We start from the raw sequence: 26,097 nt of genomic DNA, 5'->3' as shown, positions 1-26,097 counted from the left end.
TTATAGCTGTTGTCCAATAGCCCTGGCAGCTATGATAATACAAGTGAATTCTAAATATTGATTAAACATTTACACACTCAGTGTGAAAAAAAAGTTCCTCTTAGCCTTGTACCTTTTGGCTTAAAATCTATGCTGCCCAATTATTGGTTCCACTTCTAATGGAAGAAATGGCTTCCTCTGTTACCTCTAATTTTTCTTGCCACTGCATGGAATGTCAACGTCCATGCATGGCAGTGGCTTGTGTAATCGAAAGTCAAAGTGTCTATATGTCAATTGGTAAGTATAGACCCTCCTAGTAGCTGGACAGCTTAGAGGCAGTATTGCTTCTTATCCACTATTTATGCCTTTCAATGTTATACATCTTTATCAGAATCCGGTAATCTTCACCGCTCCGAGGAAAACAACACAAACCTTTCCACAGCTCAGAGCCTCCAGCACAGACAGCATCCTGGTCAATTGCCTCTGCACTTGAGAGGTTGTGGTTATCAGAACTACATGCAATGATCAAGTTGTAGCATTACCAGCATAACCTCCTCACTTTTTTGAATTTAATTTCTTGTCTAATTAAAGAATGAATTCCCTAAGTATGCCTCATTAACCACTTTATGATTATAGAATCCCTACAGTGTGGAAGCAGATGATTTGGCGCATTGAGTCCACACCAACCCTCTGAGGAACATTACAGCTAGACCCATCCTAGACACTATGGACAATTTAGCAGATGTTTGGCCTGTGGGAGGAGAACATGCAAAATCAACACGTAGTTGCCCAAGGCTGGGATTGAACCGGGGTCCTGGGAGTTGTGAGGCAACAGTGCTAACTACTGAGCCACTGTGTTGCCGCACTGGTTATAAGTCACTGCGATTAAAGATTAATGGTGGACCAATTGAATTATATCTGGAACACAGCCCCTTACACTTGCCTTTTTTTTTTAAATTAAAAGTTAGGGTCTAAGCTATCTCTGTGATCCTCTTTTTTTGTCTGTGGAGAGTGGTTGTCTCATCTGGCCCGTAACATGAACTTCAGCTACCAATTCTGCAACCTTACACTCGTGTCTTGGTGAGAGCTGCTAGATGAATAGAATATCCTTTATTGCCACAGGTACTCAAGTACCTAAGTACAGTGAAAAGTTTACAATGTCGCTTCTTATGGTGCCATCTTAAGTACGAAGTCCCTAGGTACAAATCTTAGATACAAAAAGAAAAGAAGTTGCATTACCTTAGTGATTCATAGTATAGGTTAGAAGTAAGACAGTTAAAAGGATAAACATTACAGTCAGATAAACAAATTACAGATAAACATTACATTACAGTAGTTCAGCGCATGGGCTTCCATGTGGCCTGACTGCCTTCGCATGCTGCTGACCACCCACGCCAGACCCCAGTCCAATGACCGTCTCCACTCTGCTTCAGGCCTCCAGCCTGCTCGGCTCTGGCTCTCAACTGCTCCAAGTCTGCAGCCTGGTTAAGTAGACAATTGAAAACGTACATTTTTAATGACTACTGGTTATTGTTTTAATACTTTTCAATGTTAATTTAAAGCATATCGTGGTCTAAAAACTAATGGAAATAACATGAAAGGTCTAGGCAACACTTGCAGCTTGTAATAAATTTTGACTTTGGCTCAATAACAGGAAAGTTGCACTTGTTCTGGTGCTGTGCCTATCATTAAACTCATCATACAGAATGTGAGTCAAAGTAAAATTGATGTTTCAATTAAGTAGAACTTGTATTAGATTGATTAGTGTTCTAATGGCTAATTAGTTTAACCTCTGGAATACATGATAATGGGTTGCAAAAAGCATCCAGTTATTATTGTGGACTCTGCATTTACCAAATATTACTGCAGTAAATTCTACTTCAGCGTAGCTCACTGTCAACGCCAGCTGTCTGAAGGGTTTTGTTCAGGTTCAATGGTGAGATGTAGGTTAAGGGATTTCGGGGAGGTGGGAGAGTTGATTTGATGTTTGATGTGTGTTCTGGTTGCTGTTGGGATGTTGGGGATGGGAGGAGGAGGAGGAGGTGGTCACCATGGGGAGAGTTTATAACCTGGCTTACCCAAGTGATGAGAGAACATGTTGATGGACGTGACAGACCAGTCCCTGCTGTGACAACAAGGTGCAAGGCTGGATGAACACAGCAGGCCAAGCAGCATCGTAGGCCCGAAACGTCAGCCTTTCTGCTCCTGTGATGCTGCTTGGCCTGCTGTGTTCATCCAGCCCTGCACCTTGTTGTCTCGGATTCTCCAGCATCTGCAGTTCCTACTATCTCTGATTCAATTTCAGTCCCTGCTGTGTGCTGTCTTTAATAGTATCAGGAGAATGAAAGACTTGGGTGTAAAACTCTGGAGTGGAGGCTCATCAGATAGTTCAAATGCTCCGCAAGTTTGCGCCTTACTATGCCTCACTAGGGTAGTGTGCTAGAAATAGGGCACTGCTATTCTCAGTTGTCACAAGTTGATTTTTTTTTTAAAATAAAAATACACAATTCCCCAATTTACCTGTCCTTTTAGACAGAACACAGACCAGGTTTCTGTAGTTAATTACTATTTATTACACCAGAGATTCTAGGTACAGGAAAACAATTATGAATAACGGACAAACTTTACTGGATATAAGTCTAACCCCTGTAAACTCTTTGTACAGACAAAATTATTGAACTCAATATTGAGGCCAGAGGGCTGTAGGGTCCCCAAGTGTTGCCTGCCACTTCAACGCACCACCCTGCTCCCTGGCCAACATCTCTGTCTCTGGCTTGCTGCAGTGTTCGAGAAGCTCAACACAACTCAATATTGAGTTCAATAATTTTAGGGCATTAAACTGTCCAATATCCCATATAGCCTGCCATTACACAATTAGTCACTAACAGTCCTCATTAACAACCATTCCTTTGTCTGTCCAACTGTCTTTCTCTCTCTCTGGGCTCCATCCTATCGTTTACTCCCTACTCCCCCCGCCCCCATGTTCTGCATATAAATTGACGTTTTCCCAGCCACCACCAGTTCTAAGGGTCACCGGACCCGAAACGTTAACTCTTTTTTTCCTTCACAGATGCTGCCAGACCTGCTGAGCTTTTCCAGCAACTTTGTTTTTGTTCCTGAAACATTTAACTCTTTTCTCTCCACAGATGCTGCCAGACTTGCTGAGTTTTTCTAGCAAATTCTGTTTTGGTTAGGAATGGTTATCGTTGTTGTGAGTTCCAAGAGACTACTGTTATACCTAAAATAACAAAAATTATAATCTGGAAGGAAGTCATACACTGCACTTTAAAATGGTCCTAAGTAACTTTTTTTTTCTGGAACTTGCTAGAGAACCTCAGCAGCTCTGACAGTAACTGTGGGGAGAGAGACTAAGTTTTGAAGAAATCTTGTCAGATTCAAAACATTGGTATATTTCTCCTGTGAAGGAAGGGTTAACATTGAGTCTGATTAGGATATCTTTAAACCCTGCTTTCTCTCTCCATTGATGCTGCCATACATACTAAATTACTATAGCGTTTTCTATTTATGCTTGAGTTTCAGTATCTGCAGTACTTTTTTCCTGACACATACTTTTTGTTGGATACTTACCAAATATACTTATCTAGTATCCTTCAAATCACATTCCAGTTACGAGTATTCCTCTTCGTGTGGAATGATGACTTACACTGCTGCCACTCTTCCCTAGAAGATTTATTACTGCTAAGATTGGTAGTCTAAGACACTCCAGCTGGAACTCCACTGCTCGCCAGTTCCTTTTCCTTTTTCTATTTTCTCTTCTTTGTAGTATTTTTTTTCTGTTCCCACCCAAACTTTTAACTATCCCTGCCTGAAGAAACGAGTCTCGATCGGAGACCGGTGGGAGCTTGGTGTGCAGGCCATGTCCTGCAGCGGCAGCAGAACAAGCATGGGCTGGGCTGAGTCCCGGAGCGTCGGCAGCAGGGGAATCTCGAGCCCCGGAGCGGCACGAGGTGAAGCGAATCCTGATAGAGCGCGACTTCCCTTGTTGCTGCAAAGTGCCGGTGAGGAGCAGTCTGGAGGCTGGAGCGATGCGGGAGTGCTGAGCTGCTACTGTTTGGAACAGTTTACCGGACTGTAATTTAAATCCTTTTCACAATGTTATAGCTAACTCATTCTCAGACACTGTATGTGATGCTTATGCTTTCCTTTTAATCCTCTTTTGTATAACGACACTTTTTTAAAAACTGAGAGATTTGTACCTAAGATGGTGCTGTTAAAAGGCAGCCATTGTAAAACTTTCACTGTACTCCTGTACAACTGACAATGAAGGATATTCTATTCTATTCTGTTTACCTCCAGTTGTCTTTCTGCTGGTCCTGAGTTTTTATTTTTGCAATTCACATGCCAAGTAGCTGAAATAATATTTCATACCTCTGAAGCTTTAGAATTTGGAAAACCTCGACCCACTTCTGGTACTAATCAAATGTGTGTGACTAATAGTAAACTTTACTGGGCTGCAGTTGACTTATGCGCCGCTTGTCAACTGCTTTATTTCCAAATGTCATGGTGACTATCCATATTTATTTATGTTCGAAATGACCCAATCGTAATCGGAACATCTCGTGCAATAACTCCTTCCTCACTTCTACCTTTGTTTCTATGTTAGTCACTTCACCTGATGAAGGATCAGTGCTTTGAAAGCTTGTGATTTCTGTTTGTCAGGCATTGATCCTTTAATATAAATCCAGTTGCTCGACCATATACTGTACTTTGAATCAGACTTGTTTGTGGCTGCTCGAGAGCTTCTGATTCCAGACTAAGACTAAAAGATTTTTAAAGATCCAATTTGAGGGCTTAACTCTGGTGGAAGGTTGGATTTAAATATGGACCTTCTGCAGGTGAACAAGGGACAACTGTACTACAGCCAGCCCCGCACTGTCTTTTTGGGTTCTAACCGCAACAGCACATGCACCCAATTCCAGACCCACAAAGTCTGCAAAGGTGTTGGGATAGATTAGGCCTTCGCCTCTTTTCCGTTTCCCCACTGCTTCAACGCCCTTGGGCTGTATCTCCTTGATTCATTAAAATGCACATGCGTGAATTTAAGCAGTGTGTAGTGCGTGTTTGTTTAAACAGATGGTAGCTATCTGAAGTAGGTGGATCTTAAACCTACCTCTCCTGGCCCAGAGTTAGGGATTCCACTATTGTGCCACAAGACCCTTTCTACTTAAAACCTCTGCATCAAGATCGTGAACTTAACCGCGATTGTGTCCCGTACTCTATAAACTGAAGTAAGTGGGCTTAACAGATATTTTTAAGCAACCTGTTTGGATTTTTATGACACTACTGCACCAGAACAACCCCTTCTGATTCTACGTGTTGATGTATTTTAATTGACCTTTATTTATATATTATGATACATCTCTGGAGCAGGTAGGTCTTGAACCCACCCACTATCCCCTACAGCTGGGTACACTACCACTGTGCCATAATGAGGTGATGTGAGAGAGTCAGTCCTTGACATCAAGGCTGCGTTTGATTGAACGTGGCATCAAGGAGCCCTAGCAAAACTGGAATTGATATGTATCGGGGACAAACTCTCCACTGGTTAGAGTCATACTTGACACATAGGAAGATGGTCGTGGTTGTTGGAGATTCGTCATCTCAGCTGCAAAACATCTCTGCAGGATTTACTTACAGTAGTGTCTTGGGCCCAACCATCTTCAGGTGCTTCATCAATGACCTTCCTCCATCATAAGGTCAGAAGCAGGCATGCTCGCCGATGATTGCGCAATGTTCAGCACTGCAGAAATTCACCAAAATCCTCAAACATCACCTTCCAAACCCATAGATAGCGAGAACTGCAGATGCTGGAGTCAGATATAACACAGTGTGGAGCTGGAGGTACACGGCAAGGCAGGCAGCATCAGAGGAGCAGGAAAGTTGACGTTTCGGTTCGGGATCCTTCTCCAGAAATGGGGAGGGGGAAGGGAGCTCAGAAATAAATAGAGGAGGGGTACACCTTCCTGGTGCATCCCACCTACCTTCCCCAGCCCCACCCCTCCTCTTTCTATTTATTTCTGAGCTCCCTTCCCTCCTCATTTCTGAAGAAGGGTCCTGACGGGAAACATCAACTTTCCTGCTCCTCTGATGCTGCCTGCCCTGCTGTGTTCCTCCAGCTCCACACCTTCCAAACCCATGAGCACTTCTATCTAGAAGGCAACGGCAGCAGATATATGGGAACACCACCTTCAAGTTCCCTTTCAAGCCACTCAACATCCTGACTTGGAAATATATCAGCGTTCTGTCACTGTCACTGTGTCAAAATCCTGGAATTTCCTCCCTAATGGCCTTGTGGGTAAGCCCACCGCAAGTGGGCTGTACCGGTTCAAGAAGGCAGCTCACTACAACCTTCTCAATGCATCTAGGAATGGGCAATAAATGCTGGCCAGCCAGTGATGCCCACATCCCACAAATGAATTTAAAAAAAGTAATGGGAATTGGGTCTAACACAAAGCTTGAACAGATGTCTCTGAACAAATTCCTCAAGCTCCAACAAGTGTACCAATTGGATAGATAGTTGTATTTAATTCCAGAGATAACAAGGTGTAGAGCTGGATGAACACAGCAGGCCAAGCAGCATCAGAGGAGCAGGAAAGCTGACATTTCGGGTCTGGGCCCTTCTTCAGACTTCGTTGTAGATGTTTAAAACCGACCTGTGCGACCACGCTTATACCATAGCTCTGGAGCACGTGCAACTTGAACATGGACCTCTGAGCTCAGAGATAGGGATACAACCCCAGAGGCCCTTTCACTTTTACATGTAGTCTTAATGTGCCTTGAGTCCACAAAAGCAATTTAAATCAGGGTGAGTGCAATTTAAACTCAGATAGATCACAAACCTATTCGGCTCGGACGAGTGGGTCTGTTTCCGTGCTGTATGATTCTACGACAAACTATCCATTGACATGCATAATAATTTCCCTGGCAAAACAACCGAGGTAACATTATTACTGTCAATAAAAGGACTAAAAATAGATTTGATATTTACATATTTAATCAGGTTGTCCTTTGTAATGTAACAAATGTTCTCAATGCGATAAACCAGCCAGCTGAAATTCACCTTTCGGTCAAAGGGTGTTAAACAGGTGGTGAATTTAATAATTCAGACACAGATTTTTAAACTTGGCAAAAACAGCAGTTCTGAACATGAATAATGATTGCGATTACCTCTTTCCCATTACCTCTACATTAAACTGTTCATCACATAGACGTGAGTAACGATCATCATACAGAGACTTACCGATGATACTCCACCCCCTCCCCGGACCATTTTTTCCCTCAGTTCTAAAAAAGTCCTTCGTAAATTGCCCATCACCATCACCGCTTTCAGCGACAGTGCTGAAAACATCCATTTGACGTTGATGGAGGGGACGGGGTGAAAAGCGAGACATGCGCAGACCCGTCACACCACCCCTCCCCCAACACCGCGCCTCAGCCTGGCGCCAGAATTCAAATGTTGACCTTTGACCTTGTAGCTCCACCCCTCCCCCCACGAACCCCGAGAAGGAAGTTTATGCTTTGGAGGTTCCGTTAAAGTTCGGGAGCAGGGAACAAGAGCTCGCTTGGTGAGTCGTTTGACCTCCGGGTAATGGTGAGCGAGATAGGCTGGGACCGTAGAGTCTCTGGTGGCTGTTCAGTGAAGATTAGTAGGTGGCAGAAGCAAGTTTATCGTCCCGCTTTTGGCCTCTAGCTTTGTGTCACCACCATTGAGTTGTATCTGACTCTCTACTTGGCGGAGCTCTGCGATCGTTTGCTATCGGCTACTATTTGCTGTGATGGTATTTACGTGAAATCCGTGGAGAGCGACGTCAGTTTCTTTCTTATACTATTTGATCCCCCAGTAATCTAGACCCTGCACTGTTATGCATTCGTATTCCCGTTTATTTCAAATAGTTTAGAGCTACCTAGTTTTTGATGTTTACAGATCCAACTGTTTATTGCCTCCCAGAATGTGATGTTGCTGATGACTTCAGGAATTGAATGGTTTTTTTTAGCATTTGTTTTGGAGTCCCAAATGCCGTAGCTATCTAGCATGTCAATATTGAACGACTGACAGCTATGAGTCATTTGAATGCACCTGTGTCAGTTTTCCTGATAGTAACTTGGGTATTCTGTGAGAATGATTGATTATTTTATGTTTATGTTCGTGATCTGCATTTTTATTTCAAATGACCATAGCATTTGTATTAACATGGGCTGGTTTGTATTTTGCAGGTGATTATTGGATTAGTATGGATGAAGAAACACGCAGCCGGTTTCAGCGCGTAGCTGGTCGACTTGGTTGGACAGAATATGGTGATTTGAATGCTATTGAAGCACAGGTAAAGATGAACCTTTATACAAGAATATCAGAATTATGTTTGATATTAATTCTGTATCCCACACGTACGGCAGCTGAAATAAATATTTATATTGTAAACCGTACGAGAAGTTCAAGGGTCAGTCTGTATGTCCTTGCATTTAGGGAATCAAGGATTTTCCAGTTACGACATTTAAGATAACTAAAGGAGGTGCTAGAAATGTCCTGCTTCTCCGACCCGAGAAGAGAGCATCTTTTTAATGTAATAACGTGTACAGAGATGCGTCATGGGAATGTTATAAAGCAAGTATGCTCCTGTGCTAAGTTGAGGTAATTGGGACAAAGCCGTGAAGCGATTAGAAGAGCGTAAGAATTTTTAAAATTAGAAGGTCATTTTCATAAATGGTGGGGCAAATTTTCAACTTGTTTTCACCTCCGAAAAAAACTTGGGGCTTGGGATCAATTGAAAATTTCACACCGAGTGGGATAGAGTTTTGTGGGGTTAGGATATTGAGAAATATGAAACCAAAATGGATCAATGGAATTAATTTGCATTATCAAACTGACTTAAGGGACTGAATAGCCTGTTTATATTCTAATGCTGTCTGTTTTCTGAAATATCTTATGCAGTTTGCTGGTTGAGAAAGGCCCTGTGTAATGTATTGGAACAGGATGAAGTACTCATTGGTGACAGATCAAACAGCTTTTTAAGATGTTTCTAAGTATAATCTTTGTTGAAACATTGCCTCTTAAAAATTAACTTTTGTTATGTGTTCAAGTTCACCATAGGCTTTGTTATAGCAGTCAGGTCCACCCTTCGGATTTCTGTGACAAATCCTTTTGGGGCTGTGTGAACCATTACATTACCATTGTATGATTTGTTAGAACAGCAGATGGCAACTATTTCATTTTAATATAGAACAGTGCAGCACACAAACAGGCCCTTTGGCTTATCATGTCTCTGTGGACCATGATGTGGAGGTGGCTCAGAGGTAAGCATTGCTGTGTCATGGTGCCAGGCAGCTGGGTTTGATTCCACCCTGAAGTGACAGTCTGTGTGGAAATTGCATGTTCTGTCAGGGAAGTATCTGGAGAAAGTAAGATGAAAGTGTCATAGGACTTGTGTTTCTGTTTCCAGTTTAAAACTAATGTAGATTGCGAAACTTAAAGGTGTGGAAATTACACGACAAATGGAATGCTCTTCCTCCAGTGCTGAAGAATGCAAGGTCTGCAGCTGTTCAAGAAGGCAGCTTATCACAAACTTGAGCGCAATTACGGATGCGTTCTCAATGTAGGCCATGGCAGTGGTGCCCTCATCCCATTTATTCTCTTTTTGAAACAAATACAATGGAGGAAACTGTTCTGTGGTGCATGGGAACCTCATTTAATTTTTAGTTTGGGCATTGTAATGAAAAAAGACGGCATACTCTTAACACTTCTACTCTTAATACTTTTTTTTGTCATTTCCACATAGCATTACTAATGTGTTATACAAAATTTTCCCATCCTCTACCATCCACTCTTAACCAGGCTGTATATTTTCCCACACTGTTTGCCTTTGCCCTTTATCTAAATGGGCTCTCAGACCCCTAACACTACAGATATAAAGTGATCCAAGGGAGAAAAACATGAATTACTCAAGGACAGGTAGTATAGATTTAAGTGAAGGACATATCCAATGCTGATTTTTGTTTTTAGAAGGATGAGGGTACCATCTATGTAGTTGACTTGGATGTTATTACAAGACCACAGATGGCAGATTTGTCTGGAAAATAAGAGTGAAGAGAGAGTGACAAGTTGGATTCTAATTTGGCTTGGTGATGGGGAAGCAAAAAGTTGGCTTTTTGTAACTGGAAGGCTGTTTCTTGTGGAGTTCTGCAGGGCTCAGTATGCTACAAACTGGAGAGGATACTCTCCCATAGGTGCTGTCAGCATCATTGCGGGCACTGATACTACAATGTCCCAACCAATTGTCTATTCAAATGATTGTGCACATATAACGGAGAAAAGAGCATACACTATTTTTCTGGCACACTCCTTTTGTCACTCCTGTTGTTAGCCTCTCTTTGCTGCTCAATTCTGTGCTATAGGCCTCCCTTCACTGCTCTCAGCTGCCTAAGCATTGAAAGGATTAGCGAGCAGTGAAAGTAATGGGAGGTCCTGAGCAATGCATTATAGTGACATCAGCTGCTTGTTGCAGGAACTTGGAAATGTATGTTTACAGGTCCCTAAAGACTGTACGACAGATTTCTTTTTTATTCGTGGGATGAGGGCATCGCTGGCTAGGCAGCATTTATTGCCCATCCCTAATTGCCCAGAGGGCAGTTAAGAGTCACCCACATTGCTTTGGGTCTGGAGTCACATGTAGGCCAGACCAGGTAAGGATGCCAGTTTCCTTTGCTAAAGGACATTAATAAACCAGATGGGTTTTTACAACAATTGACAATGGATTCACAGTCATCATTAGACACTTAATTCCTGATATTTTATTAAATACAAATTCCACCATCTGTTAATTGACTGACTAAGTGTTAAGAATTCAGATAGGATTCCCCTTTTAACGGAGGCATTAAGTGTAAAAACAGAAAGTTACACTAGAGCTATGTAAAATGCTCATTACTCCATAGTTGGAGCACTGAACAGGTCTGGTCAGTGCATCATAGGGAGTATGCAATTGCACTAGATAAGGTAGAGAGGTGATTTGTCAGTGTTGCCAGGACAATAGAATTTCAGTGATAAGGAAGGATTGGGTAGGCTGCGGCATGCTTTAGAACTCTTGAACAATTTAATCATAAACATGAAAGCAAGTGTTCAAGCTGAGACAATATTGGAGGCATTTTAAATTCAGTTCCTGGTAGGAAGAGGGGTCAGTAACCAGGAATATAAATTTCCAGAGATTGATAGGATTAGAGGTAAATTATTAATTTTTTGTCATCCAGTGTTTGTTAGCGTCATTTGCTTAGAAGGTAGGAGAAACGAAAAAATACGCTCTCCAATTCCACATAAGATTGGGAAGGGTGCTTGAAGTGCTATAAACCTACATTGCTATAGATGAAGCTGTAAAATGAGATTTGATTGGGTAGCACTTTGTGTTTGTGCTGGCCAGCAATGGACTGAATGGCCACTTTCAGTGCTCTAAAATTTTAACCATGTGTGTTGAAATTCCTCATGACCTTGCCTCTTCCTATCCTGGTAATCTCTTCCAATTCTGCAACATCTAAACTTTTTTTTTTCTGCTGGACTCTCAACAACTCTCTCTTCTCGTCAACATGATTCTGCTCTCAGCTGTCTAAGCTTCATATCTTAATGTCTTCCTTAATCCTCTTCAACTTTCTCTCCTTTATCACAATAATTTTGTAGGCAACTGAAACCAAGCTTTTCGTCATTCCTCCTCATAATTTATTTTGTTAATGTTAAGTGACCAGCTACCTCTTGCCTGAATATATTAATTAGCAAATGTGTGGAGGACTGTGTACCAAAGAAGTCAATCCCAGTGCTCCCCCACCGTAAACCTTGGATGAACCAGGAAATCCACTCCCTACTGAAGGCCAGATGGGCAGCATTCGAGTTGAATGACCCAGACGAATACAGAAAATCCAGTATGACCTCTGCAAAGCCAGCAGGGATGCCAAGTGGCAATACGGGACTAAGTTAGAGGTCCAAGCCTACCAAACAGACTACTGTTGCCCATTGGCAACGCTTAAACGATGTTACAGGATACAAAATGAAGCAGAGGAAGATAGCAGCCAAAGACACATCCTTCCTTGACGCCTCAATGCTTTCTCTGCTCGGTTTGAGCGGAATGCCAGTGGTGCAGCCCCCGACACACCTGTTCCCTTGGTCCCGCTGCAGACGTCAGATTGGTCTTCCTGTGAGTCGACCCAAGGAAAGCGATGGGCCTAGACGGTGTCCCCAGCCGAGCACTCAAATCCTGTGCAGACCAACTAGCAAAGTTATTCACCGACGTCTTCAACCTCTCTCTCCTACAAGCTGAAGTCCCCACCTGTTTCAAGAAGACCATTATTATCCCCATACCTAAGAAAGCATGTGCAATGTGCCTTAATGACTACTGCCCAGTGACTCTGACCTCAATAGTCATGAAGTGCTTTGAGAGGCTGGACATGGCCCACATCAACTCCAGTCTTTCAGCCCATCTCGATTCCCTACAATTTGCCTACTGATGTAACAGGTCCACAGCAGAGGTCATAACCCTCGCCCTGCAGTTATCCCTGGAATATTTGGACAACAAGGACACCTACATCAGACTCCTGGTCATTGGCTACAGCTCTGCCTTCAACACCATTATCCTCACCAGACTGATCTCAAAACTTCGTGACCTTGACCACAGCTCCGCCCTCTGCAACTGAATCCTAGGCTTTCTGACCCACAGATTGCAATCAATGAAGATAGGTAACTGCACCTGCTCCACAATAATGCTCAACACTGGAGCCCCTGCCGAAGGATCCGTCCTCAGCCCTCTACTGTACTCCCTGTACACACATGACTGTGTTGCTAAATTCCGAACGAATGCCATCTACAAGTTTGCTGATGACACCACTGTAGTAAGACGGATATCTATCAATGATGAGTCAAAATACTGAAGGGAGATAGAGGGCTTGTTACATGGTGCAATCAGAACAACCTCTCTCTCAACGTCAGCAAAACTAAAGAACTGATCATTGACTTTAGAAAGAAAGGAGGAGAACACGCCCTCATCTACCTCAACGGAATTGAGGTTGAGAGGGTGGAGAGTATCACTCTTCTCGTAGTGATGATAACCGATAACTTGTCCTGAACTTCTCACCTAGATGTGACAGTCAAGAAGGCACAACAATGCCTCTTTCTCAGGTGGCTCAGGAAGTTTGGCATGTCTGTAAGGACCCTCGCCAGCTTCTACAGATGCAGAATTGAAAGCATACTGTCTGGGTGCATAACGGCCTGGTATGACAACTGCTCTGCCCAGGACTGCAAGTAACTACATGGTGTATTGGATGGCAGAGCAGGCTACTCTTCCTCTGGGTTTCTATGTCTCTCACTTATCATTTTATAGTGTCGTAGATTCATTAGATCAGTGCAAGCTGATAACTCCTATACCTAAGTTTGACAATTGTTATGCATTAATGTCAAGATACATGTCTCACTTTGTGACCACATATACAGACTCATGCAGCCATTACCATGAGGAAATGTATTCAATGGGAGCTGACATAGCTTTAGATATTTCCATAATTTTATCACTGGAACTTTGTTCTATACTGTTTTGTGTACTTGGAGTCATAGAGCTGTACAGCATGGAAACAGACCCTTCAGTCCAACCCGTGCATGTTGACCAGATATCCTAAATTAATCTATTCCCATTTGATAGCATTTGGCCCATATCGCTCTTCGTCCTTCCTATTCATGTACCCATCAAGATGCCTCTTAAATGTTGTTCCAGCCTCCACCACTTCCCCTGGCAGCTCATTTCCATACATGCACCACCTTCTGTGTGAAAAAGTTGCCCCTTAGGTCCCTTTTAAGTCTTTTCTCTCTCACCCTAAACTCATGGCCTCTAGGTTTGGACTCCCCTATCCTGGGGAAGAGACCTTGGCTATTCACCCTATCCATGCCCCTTGTGATCTTATACATTTCTGTAGGGTCACCCCTGAGCCTCTGACATTGTATTTTAACCTTGTCATTCCAGAAAATGTCAGTTCTGCATTGTTTTGCTATTTTTCAGCTTCAAGAAAGAATCACAAATTCCTTGCAAAGTAATTGTAAAGATACCGCAATGAATCTGGAGTCAGAATTGGGGGAGAGTCCAAATACCGATGATTCATGTGTATGCAAGCTGTTATTGTCCAGTTCTGAGGACGAGGCCAAATCACGGCCAGAGATTACTCTGGAAAGCTGGCAAGATCGTGCACTGACAAAGAAAGTATGTGAGAAGCTACAGAGCCGTCATGGAACCATAGTAATCTCGGACTCCAGTGACAATGATTTTGAGACCTGTAAGCAGCAGTTGTATTTCAATGCTACTTTTTGCTTTAATTATGTTGCCAGTATTAAGATTACTGTATTTGGCACACACAACCCTGAAAAGTCTGTCCGTGTTTGGCAGCCATTTATCACAAATTATTTGATATGCATTGAACAAAATGAATATGGAACTTAAGGTATCTGCCACAGATACGCTTTACGATCTTTATCTATTTTGAAGGTTGGAAACTTGGTGAAATAATCAATAACTAGAATAAGGTATTTTGCGTTAGTCTTCGTGGTGGAAGACACCAGTAACATACCAGAACTTCAACAGACGCAGAGGTGGGTGTAGTGGCCATCACTATAGAGAAGGTGCTGGAGAAGCTTAAGGTTCTGAAGGTGAATAAATCACCCAGGCCGGATGGACTACACCCCAGCGTTCTGAAGGAGATTGTGGAGGCATTGGTGGTGATCTTTCAGGGATAACTGGAGTCAGGGACGGTCCCAGAGGACTGAGAAATGACTAATGTAGCAGGCCTGTTTAAGAAGGGAGGCAGCAGGCGGAAAATTATAGGCTGGATAGCCTGACTTTGGTCATTGGCAAGATTTTAGAGTTCATTCATTAAGGCTGAGATTGTGGGCTACTTGGAAGTGCATGGTAAAATATGGCTGAGTCAGCATGGCTTTGTCAAGGGCAGATCATGCCTGACAAGACTGTTAGAATTCTTTGAGGAATTTCCAGTAGGCTTTGACGAGGTGCCGCACCAGAAGCCGTTAAACAAGATAAGATCCCATGGCACTAAGGCACTGGCATGGATTGAGAATTGGCTGAGTGGAGGAAGGCAGAGAGCGGAGATAATTGGGTCCTTTTCAGAATAGCTTCTGATGACTAGTGTGGAGTTCCACAGGGATCAATGATGGGGCCACAACTATTCACAATCTGGCTGAAGGAACTGAGGGTATTGTTGCTAAGTTTGTAGATGACACTAAGGTAGGTGGAGGGACAGGTAGTGTTGAAGAGGTGAGTAGGCTGCAAAGGACTTGGACAGGTTTGGAGAGTGAGCAAAGAAGTGGTAGAAGTGGAATACAATTTTGCAATGTATGAGATTGTGCACTTTGGTATGAATAATAGAGATGTAGACTATTTTCTAAATGGTGAAAGGCTTTGGAAATATGAAGCACAAAGGGATTTAGAATCCTGAATGAGGACTCCTTAAGGTTAACATGCAGATTCAGTTTGCAGTTAGGAAGGCAAATGCAATGTTAGCATTCATTTCAAAAGGACTAGAATGCAAGAGCAAGGATATACTGCTAATGCTGTATGAGATTCTGATCAGACCACAGTGAAATATTGAGAGTAGCTTTGGGCCTCGTATCTAAGGAAGTATGTGCTGGTGCTGGTGGGGGTCTACAGGAGGTTTACAAGAATGATCCTGGGGATGAATGGCTTGTCATATGAGGAGTGGATGAGGACTCCGAGTCTGTACTCAATAAGTTTAAAAGGATAGTGGGGTTGTGGGGATCTGAAAGAGTGAATGTGGAGAAGATGTTTCCCCTGGCAGGAGAGACCAGGACCTGACTTCAGAGTAAAGAGATGACCATTTAGAACTGAGATGGGGAAGAATTTCTTCAGCCAGATCGTGGTGAATCTCTTGAACTCATTGCCACAGAAGGCTGTGGAGGACAAGTCATTGAGTGCATTTAAGACGGACAGGTTATTGTTTAGCAAGGGAATCATTACTTACGAGGAGAAAGCAAGAGAATGGGGGCTTTGAGGAACATATCAGCTATGATCGAATGGTGAAGCAAACTCTGGGCAGAATGACTTAATTCTGCTCCTATATCATTTAATCTTTATGTTTTTTGTTTCTGTAGATTTTGTTCTCTCAAAATAGTTGCCTTATTTGAGTTGTACACTGCATCAACTCATCTTGAATTATACATACAACCTGCAGGTGTCAAAATGTTCTTTTTACGCCCTTGTTTCTCTTTCATGCACACCAACCAAAATGCATAAATTGAAAACCAACTTCCACGACTGTTTAAATTTGTGTGGATCTGGCAGACAGTTCAGTAGACTGTTTCAGTGAGATGCACTGTATATTTAAGGGAGTGTTTCTGGGTATGTTTGTTTCAGTTTAACATTGTTTTAAGTTTCTAATTCAAGATGTTCACCCTCTTTTTACAGGCTCACTCTCTGATCTCATCCGGAAGAGGGCATTAAACTCGGACTTTAAAGCAGGAAGGACCTCAAAGACCAGGAATATAAGGTGTGGGCATAGTTGAAATACTGTAGGGATGTCACAGTTTCTTGTTTCAATAAATCCTGATTGACGTCATCCAGAGAGATTTTTCCATACTGTACAGATCATTAAGCCAGATGCATTACCCATTTTTCATATGCACTGATTTTTAACCTGTCTAAGACTATGCCAGCACTCCAGTATGTACTCAATTGATTTTTGAATTTCAAGTTCGATATATCGTATGTAGAAGAAATTCATGTGTCTGGATTAGAGTTTTTAGTTGTGACAGCTTTTGCAAAGAAACTTAGCTCTTTGTTAGAATAGAGAAAGTTTTAAAGAAGATCTGATGTTTATGCTCAAAATTATGAAGAATTTAATAAAATAAGGTAAGAGTATTTCAACAAGTCACTGATATAGTAACCATAGCATACAAATTTAAAGGTATAAAGCAGATGATTCCACATTTTAACTGACTAAACAGTGGTGCAAGTAGAATCCATAATATCAGCTATCAATATATTGGAGGGTACCATTGAACAGAAACTGAACTGAACCGGCTATATACACGCTGCTTGGAGTTCTGTGATTAATAACTCTCACCTGTCTCTCCACTACCTGTCCATCATTAACTTGCGTCTATAGTGTGATAGAATACTCTTCACTTGCCTAGATAATTGTGGCTCTAATAACACTAAAGAAGCTTCACAGTATTCAGGACCAAATATCCTTGATTGACACTCTATCTACCACCTTGAATATTCAGTTCCTTATTCAGTGATACACAATAGCAGCAGTGTATACCACCTGCAAGATGCATTATAGTAATTCACCAAGTCTCCTATGACACTGTTTTCTAAATTGGAACCTCTACCACTGAGAAGGATGAATAGCAAGTGCATGGAAACACCCACACCTGAAAGTTTCCCATTGAGTCATATGCTCCTGTCTTGGAATATTTTCATGTTCCTTCTCTGTTGTATGATCAAGATCCTGGAACACTCTGTAATAGCACTGTGGTTGTCTCTGGACCCCAAGGAGTGCAGTGGTTCATGAAAGCAGCTACAACCAGTTTCTCCAGGGCAATTGCAAATGGGCAACAAATGCTCACCTAGCCAGTATTGCCCACATACCTTGAGCTAGTATAAAAAAGCTTTTAAAAAGAGAAATTGATGAAGATGTTGGAAATGGAGGTTAATAAATGATTATTTCAATGGTAAAGATTATTTTAAAAATAACTATCACTGTTTATACGGTTTGTTTCGTGATCAAAATACATCTCTATGCATTTGAGCCAATTATGTACTTTTTGAAGTAAAATCAACATTGTATTGTCTGAGATAGGGCAGCCATTTTGCACTGCAGGTCTCTGAAACTGCAATGCAATAACAACCAGATCTGTTTTCATTTGCTGTTTACTTGACGTACAATTGATCAGGTTAATGGGGATGACTTGGAGTCATAAATGTGTACAGCATGAAAACAGACCTTTCGGTCCAACTGGCCTATGCCGACCAGTTATCTTAACAATCTGCAATCTCCTGGCGGTGCATGTCCCCCATTCAACTATGACCATAAAGCCAGGTGATCAAACCTGATTCGATGGAGAGTGCAGGAGGACGTACGAACAGCACCAGGCAAATCTAAACATTCTGCTATTTAAAGTAGTCTGACAGGATCATTGCTACCAGCTGAAAGGGCAGGAGAGGCCTTCGCTTATAATCTGTTCTGAAAGGCAGTCTGTGTGTAATGTAGTTCTACAAATGGGAGTCATTGTTATGATAAGTATTGTTCATGTTTTGTGTGTATCAGATCATCTGAACCAAGCACAGATTCCAGTGGTGATGAAGATTATGAAAAGTGTGAGTACCATCTTAAATGTGTGTTTGTCAGCTATACTTTTGACTTCAGCAAAGTCAACTTCAGAGATTGAAACTTTATCACCCTGTAGTTGCATTGAATACATCAAGATAACTGCATGATAATTTTTTTGCACAGTATAAAACAGCTTCAACAAAATACCTTTAACCCAACGTCAAGAACACCATAATGAAGGGGTAGGTCTGCCAATATGCACTGTATACTGAGCAGTTCCGAATCAGGGCTGTATTGCTGTGAATTGGGCCAGGAGAAGCTTCATTGCTGGAAGATGTTGCACCCTTGTGCAACCTGCACAGCGCTTTGCTCATGAGTCACCTGTCTGGTGCTTCCTCCTCATGGTGGGGTGTGGTCTTGATAGCTGTGGGACTAGAGAGGAGCACGGAGTGGGAAAGATGAATGATGGAACAGTGGAGTCAGGGTTTAGCAGCCTGAGGGAGTGGATGGAATAGAGAAGTGGATTTGGATTCAATAGGTTTGGGATGGGGCACCGGATGAGGAAAGGATCTGCATCATTGGGATTTGAAGGTCCAGCGTTGTGTCTGAATTGGATCCCCTGTGCCATGAGTCAAATTGACCAGAACAGGTTTTCAGTTATTCTGGTCTGGCTTCATAAATTTGTAGAAACATGGAAAATAGGACCAGGAGTAGGCAATTTGGCCTTTCATGCCTGCTTCATCATTCATTATGATCATTGCTAATCATCCAATACAAAATTGAGCTTTACCTCCATCGCCTTTGATCCCTTTGCCCCATGTGCTATATCCAACTCCTCTTAAAATCGTATGTTTTGGCCGAGGATTGTTTTCTGAGCTAGCAAATTCTACAGGCTCACCATTCACTGAGTGAAGAAAGTTTTCTTTATCTCGGTCATAAGAGGTTTCTGTGATTGGGAATACAATTCCTGCATCTACCCTGCCTGGTCCTGTTGAATTTTATAGGTTTCTATGATAACATCCCCTTACCTGCATTCTTCTGAACTCAAGTTTAATTCGATCTTCATCTTTCCTTCTGTATTGGTCACACAATCCCAGGAATCAGTCTGGTAAACAGCTGCTGTACTTTTCCTTTAGCAAGAACATCTTTCTTAGATAAGGAGATTAAAAACTGTGCACAGTATTCTAAGTATGATCTCACCAAGCCCCTGTATAATTGCAGAAAGACAACCCCAGCTCCTGTATTCAACTCCTGCAGCTATAAAGGCCAGAATTCCATTTGCTGCCTTTACTGCCTGCTGCGCCTGTATGTTTACCTTCGGTGACTAGTGTACAAGGTTTCTCAGGTCTCGTTGAACATTCTCTGTTTCCATTCAAATAATAATCTGCCTTCCTGATTTTGCTAACAAAGTGGATAACCTCACATTTATCCACATTATGCTTCACTTGCCATACATTTACCCACTTGCTCAGTTTGTCCAAATCACATTGAAGCATGTCTGCTTCCTCCTCACAGCTCATCTTTCTACCCAGCTTTGTGTCATCTGAACATTTGAAGATAGTACATGTAGCTCCCTCATCTAAATAATTACCTTGTATTGTGAATAGCTGAGTTTCCTACACAGATCTCTGAAATACCCCAATAGTCAATGACTGCCATTCAGGGAAGAGAAAACATTTATTCCTAGTCTTTGTTTCCCATCTACCAACCATTTTTCTATCCATTTCCATACACTAGTCCCATGCACTTTAATTTTATACATTATTTTCTTCTGTGGGACTTTGGACTTTCTGAAGACTTTCTGAAACATATCCACTGGCTCCCCAGGTCAACTCTACAAGTTACATCCTCAAAGAATTCTAAAAGATTTGTCAAGCATAACTTCCCTTTTGTAAAGGTGTGCTGACTCTGTCCGATACAGCTACTGTTTTCCAAGTGCACTGCTATTAAATCTTTTATAATGAACTATAGCAGTTTCCATATTACCATTGTTGGGCCAACTGGGCTATTATTCTCTCCACCTACCTCTGTAAATAGAGGTGTTACATTAGCTATTCTCCAATTTGCAGGAATCCAGAGTCTGTAGAATCTGAATTGCTAACCAATCCTCCTGTGTATCTTTCTGTAATTTAGAGTCCTAGAGACCTACAGCACAGAAAAAAGCCCTTTGACCCACCCTGTCCATGTCAGTTGAAAACAACGGCCAAACAATTCTAATCTCATTTTCCAGCCCTTGGCCCATAGCACTGTATGCCTTGGCATCACAAGTGCACTTCTAAATACTACTTGAACATTATGAGGATTTCTGCCTCAGCCACTGTTACAGGCAGTGAGTTCCAGATTCCCACCACCCTATGGGTGAAAATGTTTTTGTCTGCATCTCTAAACCTTCTGCACCTTGCCTTTAATCTATGCCCCAGTCGTTCATTCTTCCATCAAGGTGAAATGGTTCTTCAAGTCCCCTCAACACTGTCCCCATTAGACCCTCATGAGTTAGGGACAGCACTCTGTTAGCTCTCTACACTTTTTAAAAAGAAAAGCAGTTTCCTCAACTCTTTGTAACTCAAAATAAAATTCCTTTGACTCTTTTAAAAAAATAAAGATGTGTTCACCCTCGTCAGTCCGCATCAGATACTTCTGGGATTGGAACGACAAGGGATCGAAATAGAGTGAAGTTTCCTGTACTTCTCTGAACTGAAAATGAAGTTCCTTTGGCACCGTCCCTACCAAATACACTTGGGATAAGGACAACAAGGGGTTAAAATACAGAGTAAACTTTCCTCTACTCATAGAATCCCTACAGAAACAGGCCCTTCAGCCCAACAAGCCCACACTGACCCTCCGAGTATCCCACCCAGACTCATCCCCCTATAACCCACCTAATCTACACATCCCTGAACACTATGGGCAATTTAGCATGGCCAATTCACCTCGCCTGCACATCTTTGAACTGTGGGAGGAAACCGGAGCACTCGGAGGAAACCCACGGAGAACGTGCAAACTCCACGTAGACAGTCGCCCGAGGCTAATGTCAAACCCAGGTCCTTGGTGCTATGAAGCAACAGTGCTAACCACTGAGCCACTGTGCTGCCCCTTTATTTGAACTCCAGTAAACTTAAAGTCCCTCAGTTTTGTTCCATTAAACACCATGATAAGATAGAATCTAAAACACAAAAGCACAAGATCAGGACCAATCTTATCGGATGGAAATGAGAAGTTATGAGACTTGAGGGGTTATGTATTATTTGCGGTTCTCTACTTGAGGGTTGTGAATGTTCCAATTTAAGGTAATTTTAGAGTTGACAGATTTTTGGCATCTCCGGGAATCCAGGGACCTGGGGAGTGGGCAGGAAGGTGGGATTATTGCCCAGGATCAACCACAATTATATTGAATGATGTTGCAGGTTTGAAGATCCATGTGATCTATTCTGTTCCAATTTCTTGTATAGTCTAAAATTTCCATCAATTTGAAGTGATATAACAGTATTTGCATTTCATAAATAGATTATAAGTGCTATAATTACATGTGTTGTCACAAAATTTTCATGCTTATTTTAGTTTTTAATTTCTTTCGTATTAGAATTAGCTTTATTGTCTTGTGCACTCGAATGACTGCAGTGAAAAGTTTGTAACATCGCTGCTTATGGTGCCATCTTAGGTACAAGATACCTAGGTACAGATACTTAAGTTTGGATACAAAATTGAAAGGATAATAAAGAAAAGTCCAGCATAAGAAAGAAAAAGCGGGGGGGGGGGGAAAAAGTACTTGAGTTACAGCCCATTTCACCCGAGTCTGTGCCAGTACCTAGCCTCCAGACCGCACCTGAGCCGAGTCTCCAGACCACGCCGTGCTTCCAAACTTGAGGCTTCACCTCCACTCTGTAAGGGCCTCACCTCTCCACGGCCATCTCCAGACTGGGACTTGCCTCCCCGTGATGGCCTCTTGTTGAGACTTGTGTCCAGGACTCACCTCCCAGCACCTGCCTCAGTATGGGACCTGCCTCCTGCGCTGGCCTGGTCTGGCACTCCCCTCTGGGACTTGCCTTCCACCAGACCGGCTTGGTCTGCGATGACTTCCAGTCCAGGAGTCTCCTTCTTCATTCCTCTCTGAGTAAGTTTTAAAGTTAGAAGTTTGGAAAGAAAGGAGAATAAGAAAAAGAACAGGTGGAGCAGAGGAGCTCTGGCTATACCCCATAATAGTCCACTCTGAGGTGGATTGTTTATCTGTTTTTTCAGCATTGGTCATTATTTGTTTATTCTTTGAGCTATGTATGGAGGTGTCAGTATGCCTGTTGTAGCTTCAGCAAGGATTTGCAGAATGCTGAAGGCAGATACCATTGATAAGAATTGCCTTTTAGACTAATGTTGAAATTGGTTTTGCATGTTAATATGGGCATGATTTTTTTTCTCCATCAGTTCTAGCACGAGTAAAGACACCAAAAATGCAACCAGAAAGGTGCAGAGCTTGGAGGGAAAATGATAACAGGTCAGTAAGTGGCTGAATGTTTAGTTAAATGAAAATTCCTCATCAAGTCATTGTATAGAATGTCCATCATGATCAGCCTAGAGACAGTTTTAATTCATAGAATCAAATTTCTATTAGCTCATATATATGTTGCACATTCCTTGATTCTTTCCATTAGCACAAACAGGAAAAATGCAATTTGATCCAGTAAACTGATCAGCACCGATTTCAGTGACTTTTACAGCTTACTGGATGATGTAGACAATACTCACATTTATTTGCTCTTTCTTGTATATCACAATTATGGTTCCACTAATTCCTATTTCATTGAAATAATTTTAATGGAAAGCTTTTCAATAGATTAAGTCCACAAGTTATTGGATTTTTAGATTTGAAGGCAAGTACTGAATACAGTATGACTGGAAATGGGAAGCTTTTAAAAGTGTGATATCAAGAGTCCAGGGGCAGTGCATCTCTGTTAGGGTGAAGGGGAAAGCTGGCAGATTTAGGGATCCCTGGCTGACGAGGGATATTGAGGCACTGGTCAGGAAAAAGAAGGCGGCGTACATTGGGTTTAAGCTATCGGGCTGAAGTGAATTCCTAGATGACTATAAGAAAGTATAGGAGCACACTCGAGGGACATCAGAAGAGCAAAAAGAGGATATGAGATAAGGTTGAAGATAATCCCAAGAGGTTTTAAAGCTATATAAGAGTAAAAGGGTGGCTAGGGAGAAAATAGGTCCCCTTAAAGATCAGTTTGGCTGTCTATGTGTGGAGCCACAGGAGATGGGGGAGATTTACTGAGTGTTTACTGAGGAGAGAATCATGGATGCTAAGGAAATAAGGGAAACAAGTGGGGATATTTTGGACTGCATTCACATTACCAGAGAGGAGGTGTTTGCAGTCTTAAAGCGCATTAAGGTGGATAAATCACCTGGGTCTGATCAAGTCCATCCTCGGATGTTATGGGAGGCTCGGGAAGAAATTGTAGAGGCCCTTGCAGAGATTTTTGCTACATTTTTAACCACGGTGAAGACTAGAAGGTGGCTAATGTTGTTCCATTGTTTAAGAAAGGTCGTAAAGATAAGCCAGGGAACTACAGTCCAGTGAGCCTGACATCAGTGGTAGGTAAGTTATTGGAGAGGATACTGAGGGACAGGATCAACTAACATTTGGATAGTCAAGGTCTGATTAGTGATAGTCAGCATCGATTTGTGCGCAGGAAGTCATGTCTCACAAATTTTTTAGAGTTTTTTGAAGAGGTAACCAAGAGGATGGATGAGGGTTGGGCGATGGATGTTGTCTTTATGGATTTTTAGTAAGGCCTTTGACAAAGTCCTACAGGGCAGGCTAGTCATGCATAGGATGCAGGGAAAGCTAGCTAACTGGATTCAAAATTGACTTGATGGTAGGAAGCAGAGGGTGATGATTGTAGGTTGTTTCTTGGCCTGGAAGCCTGTGACTAGTCGTGTGCCACAGGGATCGGTGCTGGTACCTTTGTTATTTGTTATTTACATAAATGATCTGTATGTGAATATACAAGACATGATTATTAAGTTTGCGGATGATACAAAATTAAGAGGTGTTGTTGACAGCGAAGAAGGTTATCAAAAATTACAGTGGGATCTTGATCAGATGGGGAAGTGGGCTGAGGATTTGCAAATTCAATTCAATACGGATAAGTGTGAGGTGTTGCATTTTGGAAAGTCAAACCAAGGTAGGCTTTATACAGTAAATGGTAAGGTCCTGAGGAGTGTTGTGGAACAGCGGCGCCTAGGAGTCTAAGTACATAGTTCATTGAAAGCGGTGTCACAGGTGGACAGGGTGGTGACAAAGATATTCAGAACCTGGCCTTCAGGAATCGAGGCATTGAGTATACGAGTTGGGATGTTATGTTACAGTTGTATAAGTTTTTGGTGAGGCTGCACTTGGACTATTGTGTACAGTTTTTGTCTTTCCTATGACAGGATGACTTAGTTAAACTGGAAAGTGTGCAACGAAGATTTATGAGGATGTTTCCAGAACTAGTAGGCCTGAGGTGTTGGGAGAGGCTGGCCAGGATAGGACTTTATTCCTTGGAATGTAAGAAAATGAGGGGTGACCTTATTGAGGTGTATAAAATCGTGGGGGGCATAGATAGGATGAATGCATATAGTCTTTTTCCCAGGAATGGGGGATCGAAAATTAGAGGGCATAGGTTTACGGTGAGAGGGGCTAGATTTTAAGAACCTGAGGGGCAACTTCTTCTGCAGAGTGTTGCATATATGGAATGGTCTGCCAGAGAAAGAGGTTGAGGCAGATACAGTAGCAACATTTAAAAAAAAAAAAAAAATTGGATAGGTACATAGAAGGGAAGGGTTTAGCGGGATATAGACTAAATGCAGGCAATTGGAACTAGCTGAGCGGGCACCATGGTCAGCATGGACCAGTTTGGGCTGAAGGGCCTGTTTCCATGCTGTATTAGTCTATGACTATTACTCTACATCAGGAACTGATGGGAGCAAAAGTTAAATTATTGATCTAAATCCAGAAAATATGAGTGATACTTAGCAGTTCAGGTAGCATGTATGGAGAGAAAATAGGGCAATGACCTTTCATCAGCGTTGCCATTTTACCTTTTCTATCCTAATTCTGTACTTTATATCTGTCTTGGCATGTGTCTCATACGTCTGCTAAAATTGTCCTTCAAGCAATTGTAATAAACAGTCTTCAACTGGAAACATTAACTCTGTTTCTCTTGCCATGGTTGTTGCCAAACTTAGTGTTCTGATTTGCTTTCTCGTCTTATTTCAGATTTCTAGCATCCATGTCATTTTTGCTTAAACTTATATGATGCCATGTTTTGGTGTACTTCCATTCTTTTTAATCATAAAATATTGTTGTCTCAATATTATTGAGTGTACTGGACTCAAGTTTTTCTAAAAGAAGACCCATTTTGTTGCAGCTTTTCTTCATGCACTCATCAGGACATTTTACGAGAGTACCAATTTAAGAGAAAAACCTACATTTACATTGTATGAAAGGAGTGTGCTGATCACTTGGCAGGTGAACTTTAGTTGAGGTGTTGCCATGGCAAATATGGCCATTAATGCTAACTGACAGTTAACTGTTCAAATTTTGAGTTTGTGTCAGCCTGCCTGGTTTGCAATTTTTCAATGTGATTGATTGCTCACATCACTTTTGCTGGATATCTGATGAACTCCTATACCTTCAACCAATTAAACCCACTGCTGGGAATGTGAAATTCCCTGCATCTCCAGATCTTTCAAAATCCAAGTCAACTTATTCCCTGATATAACAAGGTGTAGAGCTGG

General features: G+C 42.0%; 1 protein-coding gene across 6 annotated transcripts in view; it reads left to right on the top strand.

The window, feature by feature from the left end:
- Positions 1-7,461: 7,461 nt before the first annotated feature.
- gcna (germ cell nuclear acidic peptidase) overlaps positions 7,462-26,097 on the top strand; it is a 37,126-nt gene continuing 18,490 nt past the window's right edge. For 2 of the 6 annotated variants that reach the window (XM_020534139.2, XM_048605394.1), the window contains exons 1-6: positions 8,003-8,113; positions 8,215-8,321; positions 14,019-14,289; positions 16,449-16,530; positions 18,316-18,365; positions 22,735-22,804. In XM_020534139.2, the coding sequence (XP_020389728.2) occupies positions 8,059-8,113; positions 8,215-8,321; positions 14,019-14,289; positions 16,449-16,530; positions 18,316-18,365; positions 22,735-22,804 (635 nt within the window). In that variant the 5' untranslated portion in view covers positions 8,003-8,058. The other 4 variants (XM_020534154.2, XM_048605392.1, XM_048605393.1 and 1 more) reach the window with 4 other exon arrangements.

The sequence above is a fragment of the Rhincodon typus genome, chromosome 14 (genome assembly GCF_021869965.1).
Source record: "Rhincodon typus isolate 14 chromosome 14, sRhiTyp1.1, whole genome shotgun sequence".
In the NCBI taxonomy this organism is placed as follows: domain Eukaryota; kingdom Metazoa; phylum Chordata; class Chondrichthyes; order Orectolobiformes; family Rhincodontidae; genus Rhincodon; species Rhincodon typus.
Note: the sequence above shows the minus strand (reverse complement) of the source record. Positions and strands in the feature narration are given on the sequence as shown.